We start from the raw sequence: 27,434 nt of genomic DNA on the forward strand, positions 1-27,434 counted from the left end.
AGAACATTGAACAGTAATCGTCCTGTTGAGTCGAATCTTTTTCAGTTCAAAAAGTCGTTCTGAACGAATCATGAATCTTACTTTTTGGATTCCAAATCAGACCATTCTACAGTTTTATGAGTGACTTGAAAAAGTTATGCCCAACAAAATTACATGACTAACTTAAACTTGTAAGACTATTCTTCTAAGCAGTCTGTTTATGCAACAGACCACTGGTTCTTTTAGACTGAACTGTTTGAAAGAACCGATTCCCGGAAATGAGTCAGAGACCATCGCACGCTCTCGTCCAATCAAACACCATAACGCTCAGAGGGGGCGGGGCTTCGGGTTGGCGGTTGTGTTTGTTGCAGCAGAATATCCTGCATTAATTCTATCAGGAATTTATCGAGCTTGTTTGTAATTATTCGAAATCGCACCACGATCAACTTTAAAGCTGGAAAAGCTGGTTTGTTGGCGACCGGACGAAGAAATCCCTCAAGCAAACGGGACGCTGTGCTCGGTAAATGTTGTTAATGTCAGATGTTGTGTGTGTGCTGTAGTTAGTTAGCAGCATTAGCAGCATGTTCATGATAACAGAGTCTGTGGTTAGTTTGTCTGAGAAAACTATGACCTGATGGGTGTTGACTTTAGATAGCCCTGATCTATACAGGTGCAGTGTGATATGAGGACTAAAACTTTTAACAGGCGATCTAGCAGGACGTTTCGCAAACGAGTGTAGTTCGCATAACTTACTACCCGTAAGTTACTCAGATGATCATGCGAACTACACCTAGACTAGTGTGCGAGAGAGTCTGTTTCTCTTTAGGGGAACAGAAAGACATTTAGCGAAGGACAAAGTTAATTTTCAAAGTATGATGTAAGTGTTACATAAACAGGACCTTTTGTGTGACGATTGGCGTGACAAAGGTAAATATTTCTTCCCCTGTTTAAGCAGAGGTGTGAGTATCAGCCCAGTGGGGGTCATGAGGAGTGTGGTCTGCTCTCTCTTTAACACATTAAGCCCTGAAGGAGTTCTTAGAGGTTTTGTTTTTTTCTGAGTGACATACTCAAAAGTAAAGACTCATTACTCAAAAGTATAGCAGGTCAAAAGGTAGGTATCCTTTGATTTATACCCCATTTAATTACATTTTGGACATTCTCATATTGAGAAACTGCTGATAAATGACACAAATATATATGATTTTTTATTATAGATTTACACATTTTTCTTATTTGGCATGCAATAACAACATGTAGGAGAACACAATTTTTTTTTGGTGAAGTTCCTCAACATGTGATCTGCGTCTGGATTAAATGTAGTGGAGATGGCATAAAGTGCTAGCCTGACGTCGTCATACTCAGATTCTAGTCTGATACTGCGAGTCCATTGGGCTGTGATTATGGGGCGTGTTTCAACCGAACCAGGAAAGAAAATGCCTCTGCACTCAATTGGATAGACCTACAACCAATCAGAGCAACGGAGGAAGTGACGTATGCTGAGCGACTTCTCAGCGGTTCGTTGATTGCGGTTCTCTGCTCCTCTATTAAACTGAATGTGCTGTCGATATCTTCTATAAGACGCGATGGCGGAATCTACACATCTCAGTTCTCCAGCGGCAGCCATCTTTGTTGTAAACGAATTCAACCCAAGCGCTCTTTGGTGACGTGGATGATTACGTTTACAAAGTGGTTTATTATATTAAAGATTATAAAGTGGTGCAGTAAATGTAGTTAAATGGGAAACGTGACACGCCCACTAGGGGGCGGAGCCTGCGGGAAGCTTTTAAAGCTGCAGTGTCCAGTTCCAGCGATTTTCACATGACGGATTTTGAGTGTTTAAATTGTTGTATTTTTCATTGAATATATGTGGTGTTCGGGACGGGACCCACTCCTCGCAAATTCACCTAATATTTGTGTTGGGTAATAAATAAGTGACGTGTGAAGTGGAGGCTATAAGTGTTTCCCGGTCTCTGTCCTGCAGGCGGTGTGTGAAGATGGAGGACATGGAGGTGGAAGCAGTGGCCGGTGTGATCGTGGTCTCGGAGTCCGACAGCACCACAGAAGAAGAGGGTGTTCCTGCGCAGGCGGATCGGCTCCGGCATCCGGTGCATCGGCCCATCCGGAGGAGGAGGAGGAGGAGCGGGTAACAGAACCACAGCTTCCCCCCCAAAATACTGTATTTCTTTACAATTGCCTGGATTGCTGTGTACATTGCTCATCAAATTTAAGCTGTGATCAATAATTCCTAATTTCCTGCAATTGACATTTAGCCCTGAGTGCGAATGAACGGATAGGGGCTTTCGCACCGGTTACTTCTAGGATCTCAGTTATCAGTCACCAGGATGGGTCCCCGAGAACTAATGGTTCCTCTGGGAGAACGTTTTCCTGGTTGCATTCGCACCGTCAGTGGGAACTCTGAAGTGACGTGAGACACGCTTGTGGTTGTGACTTTTATTTTGACGGCGCTGAGAACGCCTGAGCAAACAGTGCTCACATTCTCCGTGTTCATTAGTTTACCATCTGTCTAACAGTCTAAAGCCTGGGACACACCAAAACGATGCCAACGAGCTAGCGCTAATGAAAGCTGACTGTGTTGTCGCATGCGTCGGGGGAAAAGCTGCACTTGAACACACCAGGAGAACCACAGCTGACTGTCAGCTAGCATGCGTGTTCTGCGCCTGCGTGTAAATGAGTAACTGTCTATTTCTGCAGATATATTAGTCTATATTCGTCATTCAAAAAGGGAAACCGACGCTGCAGAAACACACACCATAAAGCAGTGTGCTTACCGTTTTGAAGATCAATCCTGCTAAACACTTTCTTTATTCCACTCCACTCGTGTTAATATTGAAATATTGGCCAGGGAACACTCAGGTAAGATGACGTAACATTAGATCAGCTTCTGTGTGTGCTGTTTTGACTTCTTTGCTGCTGTTTTGCTATTATTCTTGTGCACTGACTCGTTCACTAAGCTGAACAGCCAATCAGAGTTCTCTCTCTCACCGACGGCCCCGACGCTGATTCAACGTGGAATCGGCCGAAAAAAAGCCGACGAGGACCAATTTCAGCCAAAATTTGTGCCACGTTTATACCTTTTAAAAGGCTTTCTGAAGTGCCAGGGCAGTAAAGAGTTCCCCATATTTGCTCAGTCTTGCCAAAATCCGGGAATTTCCGGCAATAGTTGTAGGAACTGTGAGAAGTGCGAAAGCCCCTGGTGTCAGGAGAGTTTCCCTGCGTGTGAATGAGTTCATGACCTGATGTTCCTGATGCTCTTCTGTTTCCCAGACTCAGCACTCGTGAAGAGCTCCAGGCGCTCATACGGGACACGGAGGAGCTGTCGGAGCGCCTGAGACGACACACAGCTGACGCTCACACACACTCCTCCAGCCGGCCCGCTGCCGTCATCACACACACGTCCCATCAGCCCAGCGCCACAGGCCCATGGCCGGCCCTCTCCTCACACACAGGTTCCTCCGCTCAATCAGGTCATCCTCTAACGCTAGGTGTGTCCTTTAGAAGAAGAAAGAGTTGCTCTGAGGTCCTTAGAGGACAAAAATGCCTGTCAAAAACTTACATAAATAGTAACTATTGTGTGTACCAAGTGTAAAATAGATTTTCGAAAAGAAATGAGGCTTAAATATTACAGTTCCAGTAAAAATACACACTTCTGCCAAGATTTATGCAGTTGGCATTATTGTATTGTATTGGCATTAACACGGGCAATACTAATATAAAAGAATGATCTGACCTTTGAGTGTAATCTTTAGGAAATTTAGCTTGTTTTATTATTATTTATTTATATTTTTTTGGATTTAAAAAAAAATCATTTTCTATTTTATTTACTTTTAAATTGCTAGATTTAATCAATAAATAATAATTAAATAGTAATTTAATCACATTCCTCAAATTCTTTCAACTTAAATTCAAAATAAATCAGAATTAAACCTTTTAATTCAACTCAAAATATCTTACATTGGGTGTGTTTGCCGACCTCTTGTGGAAATAAAATAATATAACATGATATTTCATGACTCTTGCCACTAGATGGCGTTATAGCTCTATATGGCGCAAATGAGCTGTTCCGCTGGGTCCTACAGTCAGTTGTCTCAGTATGCTTTCAGTTACACATGTAGACATTATAAAATCAGTTTTTGGTAAAATTGTAGAATTTTTTGTTTGAATTTTGAGCATCCATTGATCACAAATGAAGATGTTTGTGTAACTCACAGGGCCCAGTGTTCCTCCGGAGCCTGAAGGGACGAGCGCAGGAGCAGAAGAGCTGAGACCAGAGGTTGAGGTGTGTGTGTGACTGAGAGCTTGTGTTAATCCTGAACTCCTGCTGCTCTGTGAAGGATTGTGAGTGCAGTGTGACTCTCTCTCCCCAGGCTGTACCGGAGCCGGTGGGTCCCGCAGGAGAGGCTGTGCTGGAGCCGGGGAGTCCCGCAGGAGAGGCTGTGCCGGAGCCGGGGGGTCCCGCGGGAGAGGCTGTGCTGGAGCCGGGGAGTCCCGCAGGAGCTGTCCCGTGTCCCGCTGGAGAGGCTGTGCCGGAGCCGGGTGTTCCCGCGGGAGCTGTCCTGTGTCCCACAGGACAGGCTGAGGACAGGGACGGGGAGGGCGAGATCTGCTCCATCTGCTTCGAGCCCTGGACCTCGGCCGGGGACCACCGGCTGGCCGCTCTGCGCTGCGGACACCTGTTCGGGTACATCTGCATCTCTCGCTGGCTCTCGAGCGGAGGAAACAAGTGTCCACAGGTGCGGTCACTCTTTCACTCAACATTACAGGCCAGTGCCGCTTGCATACGTTCTTCCTGGGAGTATGAGACTTAAAGGGATACTTCAGGATTCTTCTGGAGAAAGCTGAGTAGTAGGAGAAAGCTGAGTAGTAGGGGTTACATCCTCTTTTTCCCGGACATATCCGGCCGTCGAGATAGTCCAAAATGTCCGGGATTCGGCTTTTGCTTTCTGCAGTCGCCATTAATTGTTTACATGCACACCTTTTGTTTCAATCTATCTGAATTCATTCCGATTGGTGAATCTGAATGTAGTGTTTACATGAACGCTAATCAAGTGATCGGTTGATGTGCGTTTTAACATTGCTAAGAAAATTCCCGCTCCTCCGTGAGAGATAGGAGACCGATGCGTCTCAGTAATGACGCCACCGGCCTCTCGCCGTTCTCCCGCGCCCCTCAGCCTCGTCCTGCTCGCCACAGTAAACATGATGAATGGCGACTGTAGAACGCAAAAGCCGAATCACTGACATTTTGGCCGATCTCGAAATCCCAGGCAGACTCATCACAGAGTCTCACTAGTAGCCTAGCCTTGTTGTTTTAAACTGCGCTCTCTTACCGGTAGGCGTGGCTTGGGAGTGGCCTCCTAGGGCAGCGAAGCAAGTGCATTCTGGGAGTTGTTGTCTTTCATCCACATAAACCAAAAATACATTTTCCGGCTTTTCTCAGTCTAGAAAGCTCCAAATTCAAAAATAATTTCACATTTCTTCTACATAAATGACCCATTTTAAATACACATTCATCTCTCCAGAGGTGAAGTATCCCTTTAAGGTGTGATTTTCCCCTCAGCTAAAGCCTGGTTCACACGGCAGGATAATTAGGCCGATTTTAGCCCCGATTCACCCCTTCCGACAATCTTAAGGATGCTCCGATTATCGTAAAATAATCTGATCAGATATTCCTGCCGTGTGTGGTGTGTTAAGGCTGCTCTCGTCTGCTCGGAAGGACGTCGGGACCGCTCCGATCTCAAATCGGGGATATCCAACATGTTGGATTTATTTGGCCCGATTTCTTCTCGTGTGTGGTGTCCCCCGAGCACGCAGCCAGTGGACTGTGGAGTGTAGCCAATCAGAAAGCGAGGTGACGAGGCGGCGAGGAAACACCGGGAAATATAATCAAAACAGCCGGCGGCACGGCGCACCAGAAAGTCCGGTGGACGTCAGAGATCATCGCCTTTTCTTTTGATAACGTTTTTTTTTCGGTTAAAAACAAACTACAAACTATTGCCACTGCATCCTCTTCGTCCGCCATGATTGTTTACTCTGAAGTCACGTTTGATCTCGAGGTATTTTGCGCGATTTCCCGTCTGATCTGGGAATGCTCGGGAGTCAAATCGGTTCGTGTGTGATGTGTTGATTTTGCCGTGTGGCTGCGCACCACACACTGTACGACCAAAACTGTTAGACCCGTGATTTTTTATCCCCCAGTGTGGGGTCTCTCAGGTTTGGAAAATCGGCCGACAATTTTAAAATCGTCCCGTGTGAACCAGCCTTTAGGGAATGACTTAAAGGGCACCTATTATGACTCTTTTCACAAGATGTAAAATAAGTCTCTGATGTCCCCAGAGTGTGTATGTTTTAGTTTTAGCTCAAAATACCCAACAGATAATTTTTTACAGCATGTCTAAATTGTCATTTTTTGGGGCTCAGAAAAACACGCTGTTTTAGTGTATATCCCTTTAAATGCAAATGAACTGCTGCTGCCGGCCCAGGGGGCGGAGCCTCACGAGCTCGCGCTCAGAGCCAGGACAATCTCATCTGATAATATCAAAACAGAAACTCTCAGTAGCGTGTTCATTTCGACTCGGAGTCGGACAATAATGCCCACAGAGCCAGAGAATATATGCTGTATGGAGGTAGAACAGGTATAGTTTAGTTTAATTATGGTTATAATTTACTTGTCATCTGCTTTTGCATCTGCTGTTGCAGACCTCATCCGAATGATGACCAAAATATACTGATGAGTTCACTGAAGTTTATTGTACATCACACAAAAGATAGCAGAGAATTTACTCCAGAGAATCACAGTAAGAGCTAATAAACACAGTGCGCAATAAAGTCTTATCTATAAACTCTCTCTCTCTCTCCCTTTCATTATCATCAACATACACAGCGAGGTACACAAAACACTCCTTACAACTAACAGTAAACAAATATATACACACCTTTTCAGTGGGTGCTAAATAAACTGGTAAACCTTATATCCGTAAAGCGACTGGATGAGCTGTCATAAAGTGCGCGCTCTCACTTTCATTTCTGCCGTGATCAGTAACGTTAGGACTGTCGCTCCGGAGACCGTAAGCTGGATCACGAACAGTACAGATCCATCCTCGAGTAACAACGAGAGTAAATGAAGACATATGTTCATTCTGACATCCAACAACAACACACCTCAATCGCTTAGGAGACATTCTTGTCTACAGCTGCTCAAGCGTCGAAACAATGGCGGACTCTGTGTCCAGCTCACTCAGGGCGGGTCTAAGCTCAAACTGCAGTGTCAATCAACAGTCGTGGGAGGGGCCTGTGCAATTCTACGTCACATTGCATAGAATCTGAGAACAGCTCATTCTGAGACAGTGCTTATGATTTATTGAGATGGTAAAAGAACACTGGGTGGATTTTTATCATTACAGGGTGGTTGTGTACACACACTGCCAACACACATTTCTGTTCAAACACCATGTAAAAGTGAATTTTGCATAATAGGTGCCCTTTAAAGGGATACTCCACTTTTTTTCGAAATAGGCTCATTTTACAACTCCCCCAGAGTTGAACAGTTGAGTTTTACCGTTTTCGAATCCATTCAGCCGAACTCCGGGTCTGGCGGTGCCACTTTTAGCATAGCTTAGCATACATCATTGAATCAGACGGGACCATTTGCATCTCTCTCAAAAAAATGACCAAAGAGTTTCGATATTTTTCGTAATGATATGACGCAGCGCCTGAAAATAGTCCCCAGCTCGGTAGACTATGATCTATGCTAAGCTATGCTAAAAGTGGTACCGCCAGACCCGGAGATCGGCTGAATGGATTTGAAAACGGTAAAACTCAACTGTGTAACTCTGGGGGAGTTGTAAAATGAGCCTATTTCCCCAAAAAGTGGAGTATCCCTTTAAAGGGATAGTTCTCCCAAAAATTAAAATTAGCCCATGATTTACTCGACCTGAAGTCATCCTAGGTGTATATGACATTCTTCCAGCCGTCTGCCGGAAGCTAGTTAATTTTACTTTATACAATTTTAAATATGGATATTTTTCTTACACAAACTCATTGCTTCACTTCAGAAGGGCTTTATTAATCCCCCTGAGCCGTGTGGAGCACTTTTATGATGGACAGATGCACTTTTATCATGTATAGATGCACTTTTATGATGGACAGATGCACTTTTATGATGGACAGATGCACTTTTATGATGGACAGATGCACCTTTATCATGGATAGATGCACTTTTATCATGGATAGATGCACTTTGATGGCCATTCACTTTTAATATAACTCTGATTGTGTTCGTCTGAAAGAAGAATGTCATATACACCTAGGATGACTTGAGGGTGAGTAAATCATGGGCTAAAAATATATATTTGGGTGAACTATCCCTTCAAGAATGTTGCATATAATCCCTTAAACGGTTCTCTTAGGTAACGGTGTTTTACGACAGCGACCCAGGTTTTACCGTTATAAAATTCGATTCCTGCCATGGACACAATATTTGTTAAAGGGTTAGTTCACCCAAAAATGAAAATTCTGTCAGTAATTACTCACCCTCATGTTGTTCCAACCATGTAAGACTTTCGTTCATCTTCGGATCACAAATTAAGATATTTTTGATTAAATCTGAGAGTTATCTCACTCCTCCATAGGCTTCCAGAGGGACCGAAACTCGCCGGCCCAGAAAGTCAGTGAAGAAAATGTTGAAATAGTCCAAGTGACTACAGTGGCTCTACATTAAGTTTATCATGCGACGACAATACTTTTTGTGCGAAAAAACAACCAAAATAACGACTTTATTCAACTATTAGTGTTCTTCAATGTGGGCCTCTGACGAGAGTTCACGGGAGCGCCACGACGCATGCGCGAGAACTGAGATTACGGCGTTCTTCTTCTACTACTACTTGTTACTGGCTGCTCACTCCTTAGGAGTATTATCGCCATCTACTGTACAAGATGACGTCCCGACATTGCCGGGAGCGCAAAACGGTCTGTTTACAAGCAGATGAAGACGCGCGCTGTATGTAAAACTGTATTCGTAAATATGTCCGCAGATTTCGTTGTAGATGAAGATTTGAATTTTTTTTAACCAACCATACTTATTCGAACCAGAATACACAGAACTACAAGAGATGGAAGATGCTGCAACACAACCGCAGTCTGCTTCTGAAAGACAGAGAGCATTGGACAGCTGATGGTGTAAATGTAATCAGTGCCAAACGATGCCTACTGAGGCCATCCTTAAAAATATTTTGGTTTGCCGTAACAGCCAGGCAATATAATCAGGACATGGAGGCGCCCGCGCGCTCGTCTCTTAAATGAACCGAAACTCTACATTGAATCTTGAAAAAAAAGAAGAAAGAATATAGGCTATATATTGACCGACCAACCGACCCCCTTTTTTTTTTTTTTTTTTTTTTTGGGCTGTTACGGCAAACCAAAATATTTTTAAGGATGGCCTCAGTAGGCATCGCTTGGCACTGATTACATTTACACCATCAGCTGTCCAATGCTCTCTGTCTTTCAGAAGCAGACTGCGGTTGTGTTGCAGCATCTTCCATCTCTTGTAGTTCTGTGTATTCTGGTTCGAATAAGTATGGTTGGTTAAAAAAAATTCAAATCTTCATCTACATCGAAATCTGCGGACATATTTACGAATACAGTTTTACATACAGCGCGCGTCTTCATCTGCTTGTAAACAGACCGTTTTGCGCTCCCGGCAATGTCGGGACGTCATCTTGTACAGTAGATGGCGATAATACTCCTAAGGAGTGAGCAGCCAGTAACAAGTAGTAGTAGAAGAAGAACGCCGTAATCTCAGTTCTCGCGCATGCGTCGTGGCGCTCCCGTGAACTCTCGTCAGAGGCCCACATTGAAGAACACTAATGGTTGAATAAAGTCGTTATTTTTGTTGTTTTTTCGCACAAAAAGTATTGTCGTCGCATGATACACTTAATGTAGAGCCACTGTAGTCACTTGGACTATTTCAACATTTTCTTCACTGACTTTCTGGGCCGGCGAGTTTCGGTCCCTCTGGAAGCCTATGGAGGAGTGAGATAACTCTCAGATTTAATCAAAAATATCTTAATTTGTGATCCGAAGATGAACGAAAGTCTTACATGGTTGGAACAACATGAGGGTGAGTAATTACTGACAGAATTTTCATTTTTGGGTGAACTAACCCTTTAATACAGATAGCGGTAAGTTTCACAGAAAACAGCATAACATGGATAAGGAAAGCAAAAAAGAAAACCAAATATGAAAGAGAAGGACCAGACGAGACCAGAAATCACCCTCATGTCGGTCTAAACGCATTCAGACTCACTCATCTTTAGAAACAAATACAGATATGTTTAATATTTGCTCAACATTTCTGTCCATTTATTGAAAGACATAAAAGTAATCCATATGATTCAGGCTGTTTCGGTAAGATCAAACGTGCATGCAGGCGTCTCGTTAGAAGACTTGAACTGAACCGGCTCGCTCCGAGTAACACTTAAGGTTGTTATACTCAGGAGAATGACAGTTAAGGGGCTTCATGCAACACTTATCGTTTTTTAAGAGATTACTTCAGGGAAAGATAGATACTGAATGGAAATTCTAGGGTGTATGTGTAAGTTTCACCTAAAGAAATACAATTTCTCCTTATTTTTTTGCAACATCCTTAAGTTTAAGGGAAACCTAAGGGCGTTCTTCAGGGAAAATTCTTTCCTTTAAAACCAGAGTTTTGCGTTCAGGATGTAGTGTTGCGATGGGGTCGTGTGATATTTACAGTGTTCACATGACTGGCTGTAAAAATGCATATACTCTACACATTTTTGGTTTTTAATGCTGATATTGACCTATGAGACCTGTACCTGTAACAATATTGATAAAAAAGAAAAAGAGAGATGAAATAAAGGGATGCACCGATATGAAAATTGGCCGATACGGATAATTATTTATATTTGAAAGCCGATATGTGTCAGATTTGTGCTGCTCTTACTGTACTTTCCTTTTCAAAGTGATTCATACATCATGTTTCAGGTTTTGAAACCCATCACGGCGAACTGAAGAAGATCATGCATCGGCTTTAATATTTTAGCGGACCGATAACAATAACATTAAAAATGAACATAATGTTTTAAATATTTAAAAACCTTAATTCATTTTGATTGAATATATTTATAAACACATGGAACTAAAGCCAATAAAAAGCCTCCAGAATTCACTCTGGCATAATCTGATGAGAATGTATTAGTGATGAATGTGGTATTGTGTTCTCAGTGTAATAAACCGGCCAAGCGTGGCCACATCATCTTCCTGTACGCGCGCAGACTGAAGGCGCTCGACAACGCGGAGGAGGTGCGTCTGAAGAGGTGTGTGTTCTGCTCTCATTGTGTGTGTGTGTGTGTGTGTGTGTGTGTCTGCAGTCGTCTGGAGCCTGTGCTGATGTGGTGTGTGTGTGTGTGCGTGTGCGCAGTCATCTGGAGCCTGTGCTGACGTGTGTGCGTGTGCGCAGTCATCTGGAGCCTGTGCTGATGTGTGTGTGTGTGCGTGTGCGCAGTCATCTGGAGCCTGTGCTGATGTGTGTGCGTGTGCGCAGTCATCTGGAGCCTGTGCTGATGTGTGTGCGTGTGTGCAGTCGTCTGGTGCCTGTGCTGATGTGTGTGTGCGTGTGCGCAGTCATCTGGAGCCTGTGCTGATGTGTGTGTGTGCGTGTGTGCAGTCGTCTGGACTCTGGAGCCTGTGCTGATGTGTGTGTGTGTGCGTGTGCGCAGTCATCTGGAGCCTGTGCTGATGTGTGTGTGTGTGTGCGTGTGCGCAGTCATCTGGAGCCTGTGCTGATGTGTGTGTGCGTGTGCGCAGTCATCTGGAGCCTGTGCTGATGTGTGTGCGTGTGCGCAGTCATCTGGAGCCTGTGCTGATGTGTGTGCGTGTGCGCAGTCATCTGGAGCCTGTGCTGATGTGTGTGTGTGTGTGTGTGCAGTCGTCTGGTGCCTGTGCTGATGTGTGTGTGCAGTCGTCTGGCGCCTGTGCTGATGTGTGTGTGTGTGTGTGTGCAGTCGTCTGGTGCCTGTGCTGATGTGTGTGTGCAGTCGTCTGGCGCCTGTGCTGATGTGTGTGTGCAGTCGTCTGGTGCCTGTGCTGATGTGTGTGTGTGTGTGTGTGTGCGTGTGTGCAGTCGTCTGGAGCCTGTGCTGATGTGTGTGTGCAGTCGTCTGGAGCCTGTGCTGATGTGTGTGTGTGTGTGTGCGTGTGTGCAGTCGTCTGGAGCCTGTGCTGATGTGTGTGTGCAGTCGTCTGGAGCCTGTGCTGATGTGTGTGTGCAGTCGTCTGGAGCCTGTGCTGATGTGTGTGTGCAGTCGTCTGGAGCCTGTGCTGATGTGTGTGTGTGTGCGTGTGTGCAGTCGTCTGGAGCCTGTGCTGATGTGTGTGTGCAGTCGTCTGGTGCCTGTGCTGATGTGTGTGTGTGTGCGTGTGTGCAGTCGTCTGGAGCCTGTGCTGATGTGTGTGTGCAGTCGTCTGGAGCCTGTGCTGATGTGTGTGTTGTGTGTGTGTGCAGTTTTCTGGAGCTGGAGCAGGGCTTGCGTCGCATGGAGCAGCTGGAGGTCGCTCAGTGCCGTCAGCAGCTGCAGCTCGTGGCCAATGAAAACACACGACTGCGCAGAGAGGTCGAGGTGTGTGTCCTTCTGTTGTGTTGATGCTAGTTATCTGAGATGTAAAAGCAGCTCTATATTACGGCTGCACGACATCGGAGTAAAATCCATGTTGCGATAGTTGGCTAGTGGCTCCAGATCGGCACTGCTCTCCAACACACAAGTGTATCCCATGATGCAGTGCTTCACCCACAGGCAAAGAGTCGAGCTTCACTCTGAAACCGGCAGCGCATGGATCCGTATGCTGGTTAACCCATCATAATAATCGCCTGATGGCTTCACGTTAAATAAATAGTTACGATACATTATTTAAAAATCATAACAAAAATCTGAATAATTTTATACTCAATTGGTCAAATGCAGTGAGTGTGAATGTGTCCTATGTAAACTCAAGTGTAGATATATTTTTTATACTTTTTTTAAACTTTGTGGTTATCGAAAGAGGTTTGTGTAAGTAAACCCCAAATTATGAAAAAATTATAATTTCCCAATTTGTTCTGTCTTTAAAAGATGGTCACACACACACAAAAAAAAAAAAGGTCCTCAGCAGTAAAAAATAATAATTTCCCAGATTTTTATGTTTATTTTGCACTTCTCAACAAAATCACCCCACTCGTACTCATCAAATACAGCCATTCAAGTAATCTGGCCAACATTTCTGCATTTCTTCATAATGTAATATAGATTAGGAATGGGCATTCGATTAAATTTTCTTAGTCGATCGTCGGGAGAATTAACGATCGACTATCGATTAATCATTAATATTTTTATATTGAAATTCATTATTTCTTTAACTTTTTATAAATTAAAAATGCAATGAAAATACAAAAATACAGTTTGTTTGTCCTCGATGAGATCTTTATTACAAGAAGATCAACTTGTGGCAGTGAAACTGGACGTTCGGTAGACTTGAAGATTCCTGCGGTGCTCTAAACCAGCGGAGCCGGCGTTCTTAAACAGAGACCCATGGCCACTTCATCCGTTTTCTGTGATCGGATAGCTATCCGCTCGTGAAAAGACCAAATCTAAATGCCCTCCGAAACGCATTCGAGACGGATTTAAATCCGATCGCTCACTTCAGGAGGAGATCTGAGACGCATTCCAGACGAAACTGGACAAGAGTAAATGCATCTGGTTGTTGAAACCACATATGTAAATTTGACGTATCCCAAAAATGATAAGAAATAAACGTGTGAGAGCGTGTTATAGGCTATATGTAGTGTTGCTTTCGTCAACGAAAATTATGACGAAATATTGTCGTCAACGAACCTTTATCACCTGACGAAAACGAGACGAGACGCAACGTAAATGCTGGTCATGTGACGATGACTAAAATAAATGTATAATGCAATATCGTTGACGAATAAAAACGAGACTAAATGTGGTTTAACAAAATAAAAACTATGCTAAAATGTCTCTTCATTTTCGTTGACCAAAACGAGACGAGACGAAATGTTATAACGTCACGACGAATGAGAGAGTTGTGCGTGAACCCGTTTATATAGCTACTGTCTATGGCGTGAACCCATAGCTTTGTCGGCTTTAAATTCTGGTTTGCGATCTGGTCACCCGATTATCAGCAAATTTAACAATATTAGTCCATTAGTTATTCCATTAAAATGTCTCATTGATATATTTGACACATTCATAATCGTCACCCTCTGGTTACATGAACGCGTCACCACCGCATCAGCACAGAAAACATGGAGTTTATTTTAAAGAATAATCGCACAACCTATTCGATATTCTATAATTAAATAAACTAATCGAATATTCAAAAAACGTGACTCATCCCTGCATGGAATCTCTTTCTTTTCCCAAATCTTCACTCACGTCTCACCCATTTTCTAAGGGGATTATAAACGTTTCTTCATTGGTTCGCTTTTAATAAAGCCTATTATATTCGTATTCTTTACTGTGGTAAAGTAGAAAATGCTGTAGGACAGATAGCCTACATTTGTACTTGCATGTTTCTACAGTTTGTGCTTGTTATAGACATGGTAAGGCGCGTCAAGTTTAGTTGTAAAGCGCGTTTCGCACGTGCGGGTGATTTTTTTGTTTCACTTTCTCTGGCAGCGCAATCTCAAACATAGCTTAAATATCTCGCCCTTGTGGAGGATAAAATTCGCTCTTCAGACCAATTTACATCAAGTTGAAAACATGAAGATATCAGAAAAGAGATCGATGGACTCTTTCCTGCTCGTGTCCCACATCCCTCTCAAAGCGCATTGTGGTAGGCTATATCACGCGTCTTTGTGTGGAAATATAAAACGAGTTTTTATTTTTTATTTTTTTAAACAACCCCCCCAACCACCGCCGGTAGTTGGTCCATTACCAACAAACTGCCACCGACACAGCCCTAAATATAATAAGATAACCTTGTTTGAAATACTATATTGACTGGGTTAAATAGAATTGCATTACTAAATAAAATAAAATTTTCATTGACTAAAACTAGACTAAAATGTCATCAGTTTTCGTCGACTAAAACTAGACTAGACTAAAAAGAGTATGAACGTGACTAAAACTAATAAAAACTAAAACGACAGCTTGACACAAAGACTAGACTAAAACTAAAAGTAAAACAGGCCGCCAAAAACAACACTAGCTATATGTCATGTTATATCCAGATATGACGACGCTACTTCAACACGCATCACCACAGATGAGCATCTATTCATCAAGCCAACGTGCAAACTATCGCAAATCAAAGTGAAAGTCATTCATCAACACACAATCATCTTCATTAAAAGTAAAGAACCGAAGTGATCTTACCAGGGCTGTTGCCACAATATCTTGTTGCGGTCTTTGATTTAGACATTTTCGCTGATGATCAATAAAATGCAGCTCATATCAGTTGCTTTCGATGACGTGCAACAATGTAAATATGCATATAGCGCGGGAATTCAAGATCGGATTTATATCCGTTTTGCAAAAACACATTTATGTGACCAGGTGTAAATGGAATCGTTTTGATAAATCAGATAGCTATCCGATCTGAGAAAACGCATGAAGTTCCCATAGAACTTCTGCACCAGTCTACTGATTTCTGTTGAGAAAGATAAGCATGTTGACATGATCTGGGATCAGACGCGACCGCAACCTGGTGACAGCCAGTCCAGCCGCCGAAAACACCCGCTCTGAGGGGACTGACGTTGCCGGGATGCGCAGGTACCTCCGCGCTAAAATTAATTCCATTGCTTAATTTGCTTCAAGACTCACACTACGCAACGCAACCTATATTAGTTTAATCGATAACAAATAAACGTGATCGACGAAATTCTTAACGATCAATTATCGATCGTCGATTAATCATGCCCATCCCTAATATAGATATATATAAAAAAACTATTTAATTTGTGAGAAGAAATACTAAGTATTAAGACAAAATTAATTAATACAAGTTGTATAACTTTTCTGTATTTTCTGTGTTGCACCAACTCAAAACTGTATTGTAGAAAGAAAAAAATAGATAAATCATATCTGTGTATAAGTGACATTATATGATTAAAATACTGGTAAATAAAATCAAACGATTACAAACATCAAACATTTTAGTTCCCTTCACTCCACAGCAAATCTTCTCAATTGAACAGTATTCATAATCGAACAAGATTGAAAAATATAAGCCTGAAACAAGCAGTAAATATATTGGCATTCATTATACTGTAAATATCATTTCTTACCGGTATATACGGTAAGCCTAAATTAATTTAAGGTGAATCCGTGTGGGAAATGAGCTGTACTAATGAACCTGGGCTCTCATTTAACACAGATTGTGTGTTTGACGTTAATCACTTTATACAAGTCCAGGCACATTTCAGAATAAAATTAAAAAACACGTTCAAAATGTGGGGATCATCATGTTCCTGTTAAAATTAACACTTTTATTAGAAGAAAATTTATTAGTCTTATGATGTCTAACCAATTTTTAGAAAGCAGAATTAAAAATGGTATAATCACATTTTAGCAATATAAATTTCTGGGGTGAAATGAACATAAAAAAAAGAAGATATTTTAATAAAAAATTAAAAATGTGTTCCATAAAATGAAAGTCAGTGGGGTCCAAAAACCAAATGATGCACCTTATTAACTTTCACTGTTTGCAAAAAAGAAAAGAAAAAAATTAAGCTCTTCCTCTAACACCTGTGGTTACCTGAACCTGATCTGGATACAGTTGGGTGGCCGATATATATAATACATGATTTAATTATATTTATTGCCGACAAACGAGAGGCTCCCGTTATGATCTTCATCATCTGTACGGTGTGTGAGTCCTGATCTGTGTGTGTGAGTCCTGATCTGTGTGTGTGAGTCCTGATCTGTGTGTGTGAGTCCTGATCTGTGTGTGTGAGTCCTGTGAGTCCTGATCTGTGTGTGTGAGTCCTGATCTGTGTGTGTGAGTCCTGATCTGTGTGTGTGAGTCCTGATCTGTGTGTGTGAGTCCTGATCTGTGTGTGTGAGTCCTGATCTGTGTGTGTTCTGTGCAGGAGTTGAGGCGGTGGAAAGCTCAGGTGTCGTTGGGCTCGTCTCAGGGCTCATCTCTCTCCTCCTCCCAGAGGCAGGACTCGTCCAGCGCGGGACATTACGTGTTCTCCAAGGCTCTGCTGGTGTCTCAGACCGGGAGCAGTCGAGTCCTGTCCTACTGCGAGCCCCTCGGGTGTCTGCTGGCGTCACAGCCCTCCACACACGCCACACTGCTGCCAGGTGAGAGTCTGAGCCGTCACACACACACACACACACACACACGCCACACTGCTGCCAGGTGAGAGTCTGAGCCGCTACACACACACACGCCACACTGCTGCCAGGTGAGAGTCTGAGCCGTCACACACACACACACGCCACACTGCTGCCAGGTGAGAGTCTGAGCCGTCTCACACACACACACACGCCACACTGCTGCCAGGTGAGAGTCTGAGCCGTCACACACACACACACGCCACACTGCTGCCAGGTGAGAGTCTGAGCCGTCTCACACACACACACACGCCACACTGCTGCCAGGTGAGAGTCTGAGCCGTCACACACACGCCACACTGCTGCCAGGTGAGAGTCTGAGCCGTCACACACACGCCACACTGCTGCCAGGTGAGAGTCTGAGCCGCTACACACATACACACGCTAAGAGAGTCTGGGCATTAATGCTGACACGCATGCACGTGACCAGATGCTGTCATAATAACATAAAGGTGAAAAAAAAAATTAATTGAAATATTTTTTTTCGCTGAAAAATTTATATTCTGTAAAAATCCACGGTTCCCGGTACCAATTTCGCAGTTCGTACTGCTTTCTCCTTTCCACAAGCGCTTGCTCTCCCGTGGCGTCTGTCGTTGCTATGCAACCATGAACAGAGAGTCACGCCTGGAAAAACGAGCGCGCCGGGTCGCTTCTATTATGAGCGTGCTTGCCGCGTCTACATTTTAAATTACGTGATGTGAACGGCCTCCTATGGCAACGTGACATTAGCCTAATCGAAAATATTTCCATATGTCTCTTTCCTCCTTTCTTGTCAACAAGTGGATTCAGAGCCACCGCATTAGCAGCGCCGGCGGTCGTCATATCTCAGTGTTTTTAAGTGTGTAAGTGAATGTCGTGATATTACTGATCATGTGAAGATTTTGCAGCGGCGCTGCGCTGAGAGTCCGAGCCGCTACACACACTGAGTTAGTTCTGCAGGGCTCGTGTCACAGTGATTGGCTGTTTCTCCCTCAGGCTTCGGGGTGAAGATGATCAGCACTGCGACTCTGAAGTCGAGTCAGTACATCCCCATCCACAGCAAGCAGATCCGAGGCCTGGCCTTCAGCCAACAGCAGGACAGCTTACTCCTGTCAGCAGCCTTCGACAGCACCATCAAGCTCACCAGGTGAGGGACACACACACACACACACACACACACACACACACACACTGCCTTCATGGCACGTTCTGCTACGAGACAGCACAGCGCACTGAGGATCAGCCACTATAATGAAATGGCATATCAAACATATGGCGGGGAATAAAGTTTTTCCCATTAATTGCCATTGATAGTTGCTTTTATGGAGCAATCAGGTAAAATCGCTTTTTTCGCTGAGATGATTAAGAAAAATTTGCTGAGTTTTTTTCTTAATCATCCATATTCTCTGTGGCCAGAGCTTCAGTGTTTTTACAGTCTTTGTTTGTACTGTATAAAATCAGAAAAACCCATCAATTGTAAAACCATTTGTTAAACTTGACTATGCTTTGCATATGAAGAAAACGATGAGAAAAGCTGAAGTGTTTACAGTACACATCATCTAATCAAAGCCAAGGATGCAAAACGCAGCTTTTCTGTTAATTCACAGTTTTAAACAGAAAAGAAGTGATGAATCGTGTGGATCCAGTGAGTTTTCTTTCAGGGGTTGAGGAGCTATTTCTGTCAGAGCAAACGAACAAACACTCACTCGACCTCAGTCCTAAATGACAGTTATTCTTCTGTCTATTAAACCTTTGACTCGTTCTGATCCAGAGAGAGACATTATGTAAGGAATAATTGACGACAGGCCGTTGAATTATTAGAAAAATAATGCACACCCGAGGTGGTAATGCGGTCACGACGCGAAGCGGAGTGGCCGTTACACCTCGGGTGTGCATTATTTTTCTAATAATTCAACGGCCTGAAGTCAATTATTCCGCTTATACTACAGTTACCACACCTCGAAACATTGTTCAGATTATGTATTTCAAGACGTTTGTAAAGTTTTTGTCATTAAAACGCTCTTGTATGTAGGACTAATTTCTTACGCATCTAATCCCATGCCTCCGTTGCTAATTCCAAAACGTAATTTCAGAGTTAGTAACGGAGGTTTGAGCCGCTGATAGCAGACTAATGCTGGGGACACACGACTAGCTGACCCATTCTCTGACTGTTTCATCGACTGCAGCAGATTTTAAACACCGACTTTGAACACAGACTGAACGCGCTGAACACGCGTTTGGACATGATCAGTCATAAGTATCAAATTACATTCATAACCGGCCTTAAAGTGTGTTCCCGGCTTTATGCAGTTATTAATGCAGTTATTAGAGAGAGATGTTGCAATAATGAGACAGAAAAGCATGTGCGTCATTATTATTTTTTATTTATTAATTCAATTCGTTTTAATTAATTCGTTCATTCTTTTTTTTTTCTTTTCTATTTTTGACAGATGACAGTAGACTAGCCAAATAAATGAAACACAAAGCCCTTTTAACAAGTAGGCCTATCAATAATTATTTATTTGTTAAATTATCTGCAATAAAAATCCGTGCTGCAGGACTATATCCATTTAGCCTATATTCAGTTTAATTTTCTATTGATTATATAGGACTATATACTTTATTTATTCAAATTAAACTGCATGTTTCCATTGATTGTGAAGCTAGACATTGAAAATTGCAGATCAAGCGCATGGGGCTAAATGTTTTTTCTTGTTATGAATTGTATCCTATTTTCCGTTATTACAGTTGACTACGCGAAGTGATATGGAACTGTAATGCGGTCAAGACCTGCCTGGAACTACTTTAGCCGTGCGTTTCCCTGAAAATAATGCACACCTTAGAACGTTCTTCAACCAATCAGATTCAAGCATTCAACGGCCCTGTAGTATAACATGAAACGGCTACCGCAGAAGTTTTACCACAGAAGTTCTGGGATAAGTGTATAGTTCAGATATAAACACTGATGTCTACGGTAGTGATCAAAACAGAGCAAATCACCTTTAGAAAGAAACTTGATGCTTCAAATAAATATTGTATCGATGACATCATTACACCAGTAGGTGGCGACAAGAGACTGTTAGAATAATGTGTTCGTCATTGAATCATTCATTCAAGAGATTTGATCAAAAACGCTGATTCATCCAGTAATGAAACGAGTCAGGACTTTATGAGTGAGTCATTGAATGCCCAGTTCTGGCGCGGCGCCGCATCCCAACATACGCGATCGTACATTCACATCACGTGTTTATTAACGCAGCAATCGCTCACGTGACATAGTCGTTCTAATCGGCCTAATAAACTTATTAATGTCAATCAAACAACAAAAGACAAGAGACAATCCCTCCCTGTGGTTGACGGAATAAAGAATCTGTTTATTTTAATTCATACAGTGACGTTTTAATTTTACATTTGTTTGTTCGATTTCTTCCTCGAGTGCCACTGTTACAGTAAACACAGCCACTGTAGCTGAAAGTATTCATGCACTGTGTATTTCAGCTGTATATTATACTGTATTTGCCCTGTTATTTGTAGTTTGCATCTTTATTATTTTTGCCCTATCGCCCAGTGTTCCAGTACATGTTCCTGCCGCTCTCCTCAGTGAAGTTAACGCAGATGTTTCTCCACAGCTTGCTGACGAACACCGTGGTCCAGGCCTACAACACGGGCAGACCTGTGTGGAGCTGCTGCTGGTGCCAGGACAACAACAACTACATCTACGCCGGCCTGAGCAACGGCTCTGTGCTGGTGTACGACACGCGGGACACGAGCACTCACGTGCAGGAGCTGGCGCCGCTGCGGTCCAGGTCAGCTCATCTGGGGAACTGTAGCGTTACCTGTCCAGGGCTGGGAATCGAAAATCAGTTCCAATTCTGGAATCGAATACTTGTTATAAAATAAGAATTTCCTTTGTGAGCATTTCAATGACTTTAAGCCATGCAAGCGCGAGACGACTCTATATCGGGCAGCTCTTATGCGCCAGAGAATAGACCTTATGCGCCAGAGAATCTTTAGAATATTGTCTTTTAACTTCCGTTTTTGCGGTCGCTCTGTATATTTCTATGATGCTGTCCAGGAGTAATTAGCTTTTGAAGTGGATTTACTTAAAGGAACCGTATGTAAGAAATGTATTTCAATTAATCATAAAATGGCCCTGATATGTCACTAGACATTAAGAAATCATGTTCATTTAAAATCCTTATATCACTGACAACAGTAGTCCGGCCAGGATATTATCATTTAGAAGTGAAGTTGCAGCCCTCAACTGATGTTGATGTTGTCATGTTGTGTTTTGGCCTGAAGCTCCACCCTCCACCTATCTACCAATCACGAACTGCTCTATACACTGCTCTAATTTGAAAGTGATTGCAGTACCAGTTTTGGCCACGATCTTACATACGGCTCCTTTAATGTAAAGTTAACGAAAGTTATCATGAGGACTGTAAAGTTTAAAGCAGATGTCTTTACAAATGTCAGTCGACCGGGAAGATTTTAAAACGAGCCACTCATTCATAAACACGCAAAATCGCTGTGAAAATACAGACCAGAAGTCAAAAGACAACGAGTGCAGAGCTGAAAAGGGGCGGGGCTACAGAAGGTCTATAATAACACACTCGTTCTTGACTAAATAACTTGCAACTATATTTGTAATGTATATTTGACTTATAAAGTGCAGTGTTATTTTACATTTGATTACAGTTTCTGTTCCTGAAAATCTTAAAACACTTTATTTCAATCATATATTTGGTCAGTTGTAACTTTTTTTGCGATTGCTAATTTTTAGACTGTTTACCTGCCTTTTAATAATGCTTGAAATTTATATCAGTTAGGCTAGTTTTTCTATGGTATCTTATCTAGCTTGAATCGAAATTAGGAATCGAAAAGAATCGGAATTGGAAAAATTGTGTGTGTGTGTGCAGTTGTCCAGTGGTGTCCCTGTGTTGATCTGGTTGTGTGTGTGCAGTTGTCCGGTGGTGTCCCTGTGTTGATCTGGTTGTGTGTGTGTGTGTGCAGTTGTCCGGTGGTGTCCCTGTCGTATATCCCCCGCTCCGCCTCGAGCTCGTTCCCCTGCGGAGGGCTGATCGCCGGCTCGCTGGAGGGCGGCTGCTTCTGGGAGCACGCGGAGGGAACCTCATACACACCTCACATCCTGCCTCTGGAGTCCGGGAACTGCACCGACATCCAGGTGGAGCCGGAGAGCCGACACTGCCTCGTCACGTACAGGCCAGGTACTGAACCACTCCAACAACACACACCTCTGAACCAGGGCTGAGGAGGAAAGACATGGCTGCTTGTATAGATGTTAAAACTCATCTTTCATCACCAAAAATGACATATTTAAATGTTTTTTCCCCTTGTAAATTCACTTCACTTAAGACAAACCATGTGTAAATTCATAAGTCGACAGCATTGCTGAGTATTTCCTCCTTAAAACTGCAGTGAACCAAAGACAGTCTCAAAAACACACTTGGAAATCGCTGGTGTTTCTGACGTCACAAACTACCTTGTAACCAATCAGATCAACGTGTGATCGTCAACCAGTGGATCTCTGAGCTGAGGGAGTGAGTGGAGGCGGGGCTCATTTGCATATTCATAGAACCACGCATACTAAATGAGGCAAGGGTGTCGTGTTACATTCAAGATATTTTAAGGCATGAAGACTTTTTTTCAAGGAAAAAACACTTAAATATGTCATTTTGGTGATCAACAAATCCTGATTATCAAACAACTGAATTATCAACGGTGACTTTAAGCAGAAAATACTCAGCAATGGTGTCGACTTATGAATTTGGAGTATTCATAAGTGAATTCAAAGTGAATTTACACTTGGTTTTTCTTAAAGCGTATTAAAACACTACATAGACACATAAACAACATTTAAAAGCTGGATTTTCACCACTGGGGGACTTTCTAAAAAAAGCCCTGATTATCTGTGTGATCCTGTGATTGGTTGCATCTTTACAGCGTGTGTGTTGTGTCGTGCAGGTCGTACACACCCGTCTCTGCGCTGTGTCCTGATGGAGCTGAGCCGCACACCTCAGACCGACAGCACTCACACACCCGTGTGCTCCTGCTCGCCCGTGCAGACCTTCAGTGCCGGCTCCTCCTGCAAACTGCTCACCAAGAACCGTGTGTTCCGGAGCCCGGCGGGACAGGGCGCCACGCTAGTGTGTGCCGGAGACGAGGCTAGCAACTCCACCATGGTGAGGACCCGCTCTTCAGCACCGTCCTTACGGCCCGTTCACACCAACAACCACAACCATAACTATAACCATAACTATAACTATATTCACGTCTACACCGACGAATGATAACGGTCTTTTTATTCTAAGCACGCGCACGTCTGCCCTGCGGTTTCAAAGTAGCAAAAATGGATGTCCTGCTGCTCCTTTACGTTACACACAAACATCAAACACGAGATCCTTAAAACACGAGAGTTGTCGGGAGAATCCCAGGGCCTGAATTTCATTTTGGAAAATGGGGGGGAAATCCCCCCTTAGGTGATTCTTATGGGGGGGGGGATTTTTTAATTTGAGGGGGGAGTTTAGACTTTTTTTTAAAATTACATTTATCTCGCCTAAATGTATGCTCACTCATTGCATTTTTACAATGGGGTAATTTTGTTCTTAAGAATTTACACAACACAAGGAAACTTGATTTCAATCTTTGAATTCAATTGAAAAAAGTAGCACAAATAAATACAATAGAATAAAGATACAAATAAAGAGAAATAAAGAGTAAAGTTTTTGCTTAGGTCTAACACTAGCATTCAGAAATACTACAGAGACTGAATAAAGTAATCAAATGTAAAATAACACTGGGTAGTATTTTAGTCCTGACTAAATTAAATACATAGGCTATTAATCCTGATTCCTTAAAATGAAAGCTATGTTTTGTTGTTTTGACAACCAAATTAATGACAGACACATATGGCTGCTGTCCCTTTAAGAGCTAGTGCACGGATCCTGTGTTCATTATACGGTCACGTGCGATTTATGCTTAAGACATAACCGACTGTGTTTAGAGGACACTCACCAAGACCGAAATTTACATAATATTTGCATGTTTTTGACTGTTAAAACGATATAATCCACGAAAAATAAGACAGGCGGCTTTACTCTATGTATGTGTGCAGAGAAACATCTCTCAGACAGCGCGCAAGTGCCGAAGAGTTTAAAATCGCGTGAATGCTTAAACTAGTAAGACTTAAAAAGACGTGCAAATGGTAAACTTTAGTTACTCATGATGCAATGCTGGCCCGATTATGCAAGTGACAACTCCGTCTATCCCGACTCCCGAAACGTGAGAGTGTATTATCGCCTGCAGCTCTTAACGAGCTGATAGAAGACGCTGCAACGCTGAATCACTCACGCTGTTTGAGAAATTGCGTCTCGCAGACAGTTTTAAAATGACTGATCTGATTTTATAATCTGTGTGGATTAATTTACTAATACAACCTACAGGCTAAAGTGAATCAATGTTTGCGGGAATTTCCCGCATTATAAGTGGGAGACCTGCAGGAATTATAAAAATTATGCGCAATACCCGCAATCCCGCGCCGAAATTCAAGCCCTGAATCCGTCACTCTGATTACAGAGTTGTCGTCTTTTGAAGACAATCGTTATTCATACTTTCGAATGAATCGATATCAGTTTGTTGCATTTACTCGTCTTCTACCAGCAGAGGTCCTCAGCATTCTCCGCTCCGAGCGCATCTACACAGTGAGTCTCGCTAGTCTAGTGTAATCCATCTACTCTAACCGTGAGTCTCGCTAGTCTAGTGTAATCCATCTACTCTAACCGTGAGTCTCGCTAGTCTAGTGTAATCCATCTAATCTAACCGTGAGTCTCGCTAGTCTAGTGTAATCAGCGCATCTACACAGCGAGTCTCGCTAGTCTAGTGTAATCCATCTAATCTAACCGTGAGTCTCGCTAGTCTAGTGTAATCCATCTACTCTAACCGTGAGTCTCGCTAGTCTAGTGTAATCCATCTAATCTAACCGTGAGTCTCGCTAGTCTAGTGTAATCCAGCGCATCTACACAGTGAGTCTCGCTAGTCTAGTGTAATCCATCTACTCTAACCGTGAGTCTCGCTAGTCTAGTGTAATCCAGCGCATCTACACAGTGAGTCTCGCTAGTCTAGTGTAATCCATCTAATCTAACCGTGAGTCTCGCTAGTCTAGTGTAATCCAGCGCATCTACACAGCGAGTCTCGCTAGTCTAGTGTAATCCATCTAATCTAACCGTGAGTCTCGCTAGTCTAGTGTAATCCATCTACTCTAACCGTGAGTCTCGCTAGTCTAGTGTAATCCATCTAATCTAACCGTGAGTCTCGCTAGTCTAGTGTTATCCATCTAATCTAACCGTGAGTCTCGCTAGTCTAGTGTAATCCATCTAATCTAACCGTGAGTCTCGCTAGTCTAGTGTAATCCATCTACTCTAACCGTGAGTCTCGCTAGTCTAGTGTAATCCATCTAATCTAACCGTGAGTCTCGCTAGTCTAGTGTAATCCAGCGCATCTACACAGAGTCTCGCTAGTCTAGTGTAATCCATCTAATCTAACCGTGAGTCTCGCTAGTCTAGTGTAATCCAGCGCATCTACACAGTGAGTCTCGCTAGTCTAGTGTAATCCATCTACTCTAACCGTGAGTCTCGCTAGTCTAGTGTAATCCAGCGCATCTACACAGTGAGTCTCGCTAGTCTAGTGTAATCCATCTAATCTAACCGTGAGTCTCGCTAGTCTAGTGTAATCCATCTACACAGCGAGTCTCGCTAGTCTAGTGTAATCCATCTAATCTAACCGTGAGTCTCGCTAGTCTAGTGTAATCCATCTACTCTAACCGTGAGTCTAGCTAGTCTAGTGTAATCCATCTAATCTAACCGTGAGTCTCGCTAGTCTAGTGTAATCCATCTAATCTAACCGTGAGTCTCGCTAGTCTAGTGTAATCCATCTAATCTAACCGTGAGTCTCGCTAGTCTAGTGTAATCCATCTAATCTAACCGTGAGTCTCGCTAGTCTAGTGTAATCCATCTACTCTAACCGTGAGTCTCGCTAGTCTAGTGTAATCCATCTAATCTAACCGTGAGTCTCGCTAGTCTAGTGTTATCCATCTAATCTAACCGTGAGTCTCGCTAGTCTAGTGTAATCCATCTAATCTAACCGTGAGTCTCGCTAGTCTAGTGTAATCCATCTAATCTAACCGTGAGTCTCGCTAGTCTAGTGTAATCCATCTACTCTAACAGTGAGTCTCGCTAGTCTAGTGTAATCCATCTAATCTAACCGTGAGTCTCGCTAGTCTAGTGTAATCCATCTAATCTAACAGTGAGTCTCGCTAGTCTAGTGTAATCCATCTAATCTAACCGTGAGTCTCGCTAGTCTAGTGTAATCCATCTAATCTAACCGTGAGTCTCACTAGTCTAGTGTAATCCATCTAATCTAACCGTGAGTCTCGCTAGTCTAGTGTAATCCATCTAATCTAACCGTGAGTCTCGCTAGTCTAGTGTAATCCATCTAATCTAACCGTGAGTCTCGCTAGTCTAGTGTAATCCATCTACTCTAACCGTGAGTCTCGCTAGTCTAGTGTAATCCATCTAATCTAACCGTGAGTCTCGCTAGTCTAGTGTAATCCAGCGCATCTACACAGCGAGTCTCGCTAGTCTAGTGTAATCCATCTAATCTAACCGTGAGTCTCGCTAGTCTAGTGTAATCCATCTACTCTAACAGTGAGTCTCGCTAGTCTAGTGTAATCCATCTAATCTAACCGTGAGTCTCGCTAGTCTAGTGTAATCCATCTAATCTAACCGTGAGTCTCGCTAGTCTAGTGTAATCCATCTAATCTAACCGTGAGTCTAGCTGACGAAGTCAATAGTGTAATAACAACATCGCCTCAACACCTTTATTTATATATATATATATATATGTATATACAACACCCTTTTCACTGCAACTTCAAAGGAAGCCATACAATCGAAACTAGCGCTGAATACCTGAGGTAATTTTGTTCCACTCTTTGCTAGCCTGCATGATCTCATCGTTTAAACTTCTCACCATTTATTCCAAGGGTACGACCGATTGCTCCATATATCCATTTTTTTTAACTTGTCC

General features: G+C 42.9%; 1 protein-coding gene across 3 annotated transcripts in view; it reads left to right on the forward strand.

The window, feature by feature from the left end:
• Positions 1–320: 320 nt before the first annotated feature.
• rfwd3 (ring finger and WD repeat domain 3) overlaps positions 321–27,434 on the forward strand; it is a 29,272-nt gene continuing 2,158 nt past the window's right edge. The window contains exons 1-12 of one of the 3 annotated variants that reach the window (XM_082159654.1): positions 321–499; positions 1,961–2,122; positions 3,265–3,482; positions 4,209–4,276; positions 4,365–4,730; positions 11,239–11,330; positions 12,518–12,632; positions 17,102–17,318; positions 18,327–18,477; positions 20,960–21,136; positions 22,344–22,558; positions 23,316–23,533. In XM_082159654.1, coding sequence (XP_082015780.1) covers positions 1,974–2,122; positions 3,265–3,482; positions 4,209–4,276; positions 4,365–4,730; positions 11,239–11,330; positions 12,518–12,632; positions 17,102–17,318; positions 18,327–18,477; positions 20,960–21,136; positions 22,344–22,558; positions 23,316–23,533 — 1,986 coding nt within the window. In that variant the 5' untranslated portion in view covers positions 321–499; positions 1,961–1,973. The remainder of the gene's footprint in view (positions 500–1,960; positions 2,123–3,264; positions 3,483–4,208; positions 4,277–4,364; positions 4,731–11,238; positions 11,331–12,517; positions 12,633–17,101; positions 17,319–18,326; positions 18,478–20,959; positions 21,137–22,343; positions 22,559–23,315; positions 23,534–27,434) is intronic. The other 2 variants (XM_082159655.1, XM_082159656.1) reach the window with 2 other exon arrangements.

The sequence above is a fragment of the Leuciscus leuciscus genome (assembly GCF_965113295.1).
Source record: "Leuciscus leuciscus genome assembly, chromosome: 25".
Classification (NCBI taxonomy): Eukaryota; Metazoa; Chordata; class Actinopteri; order Cypriniformes; family Leuciscidae; genus Leuciscus; species Leuciscus leuciscus.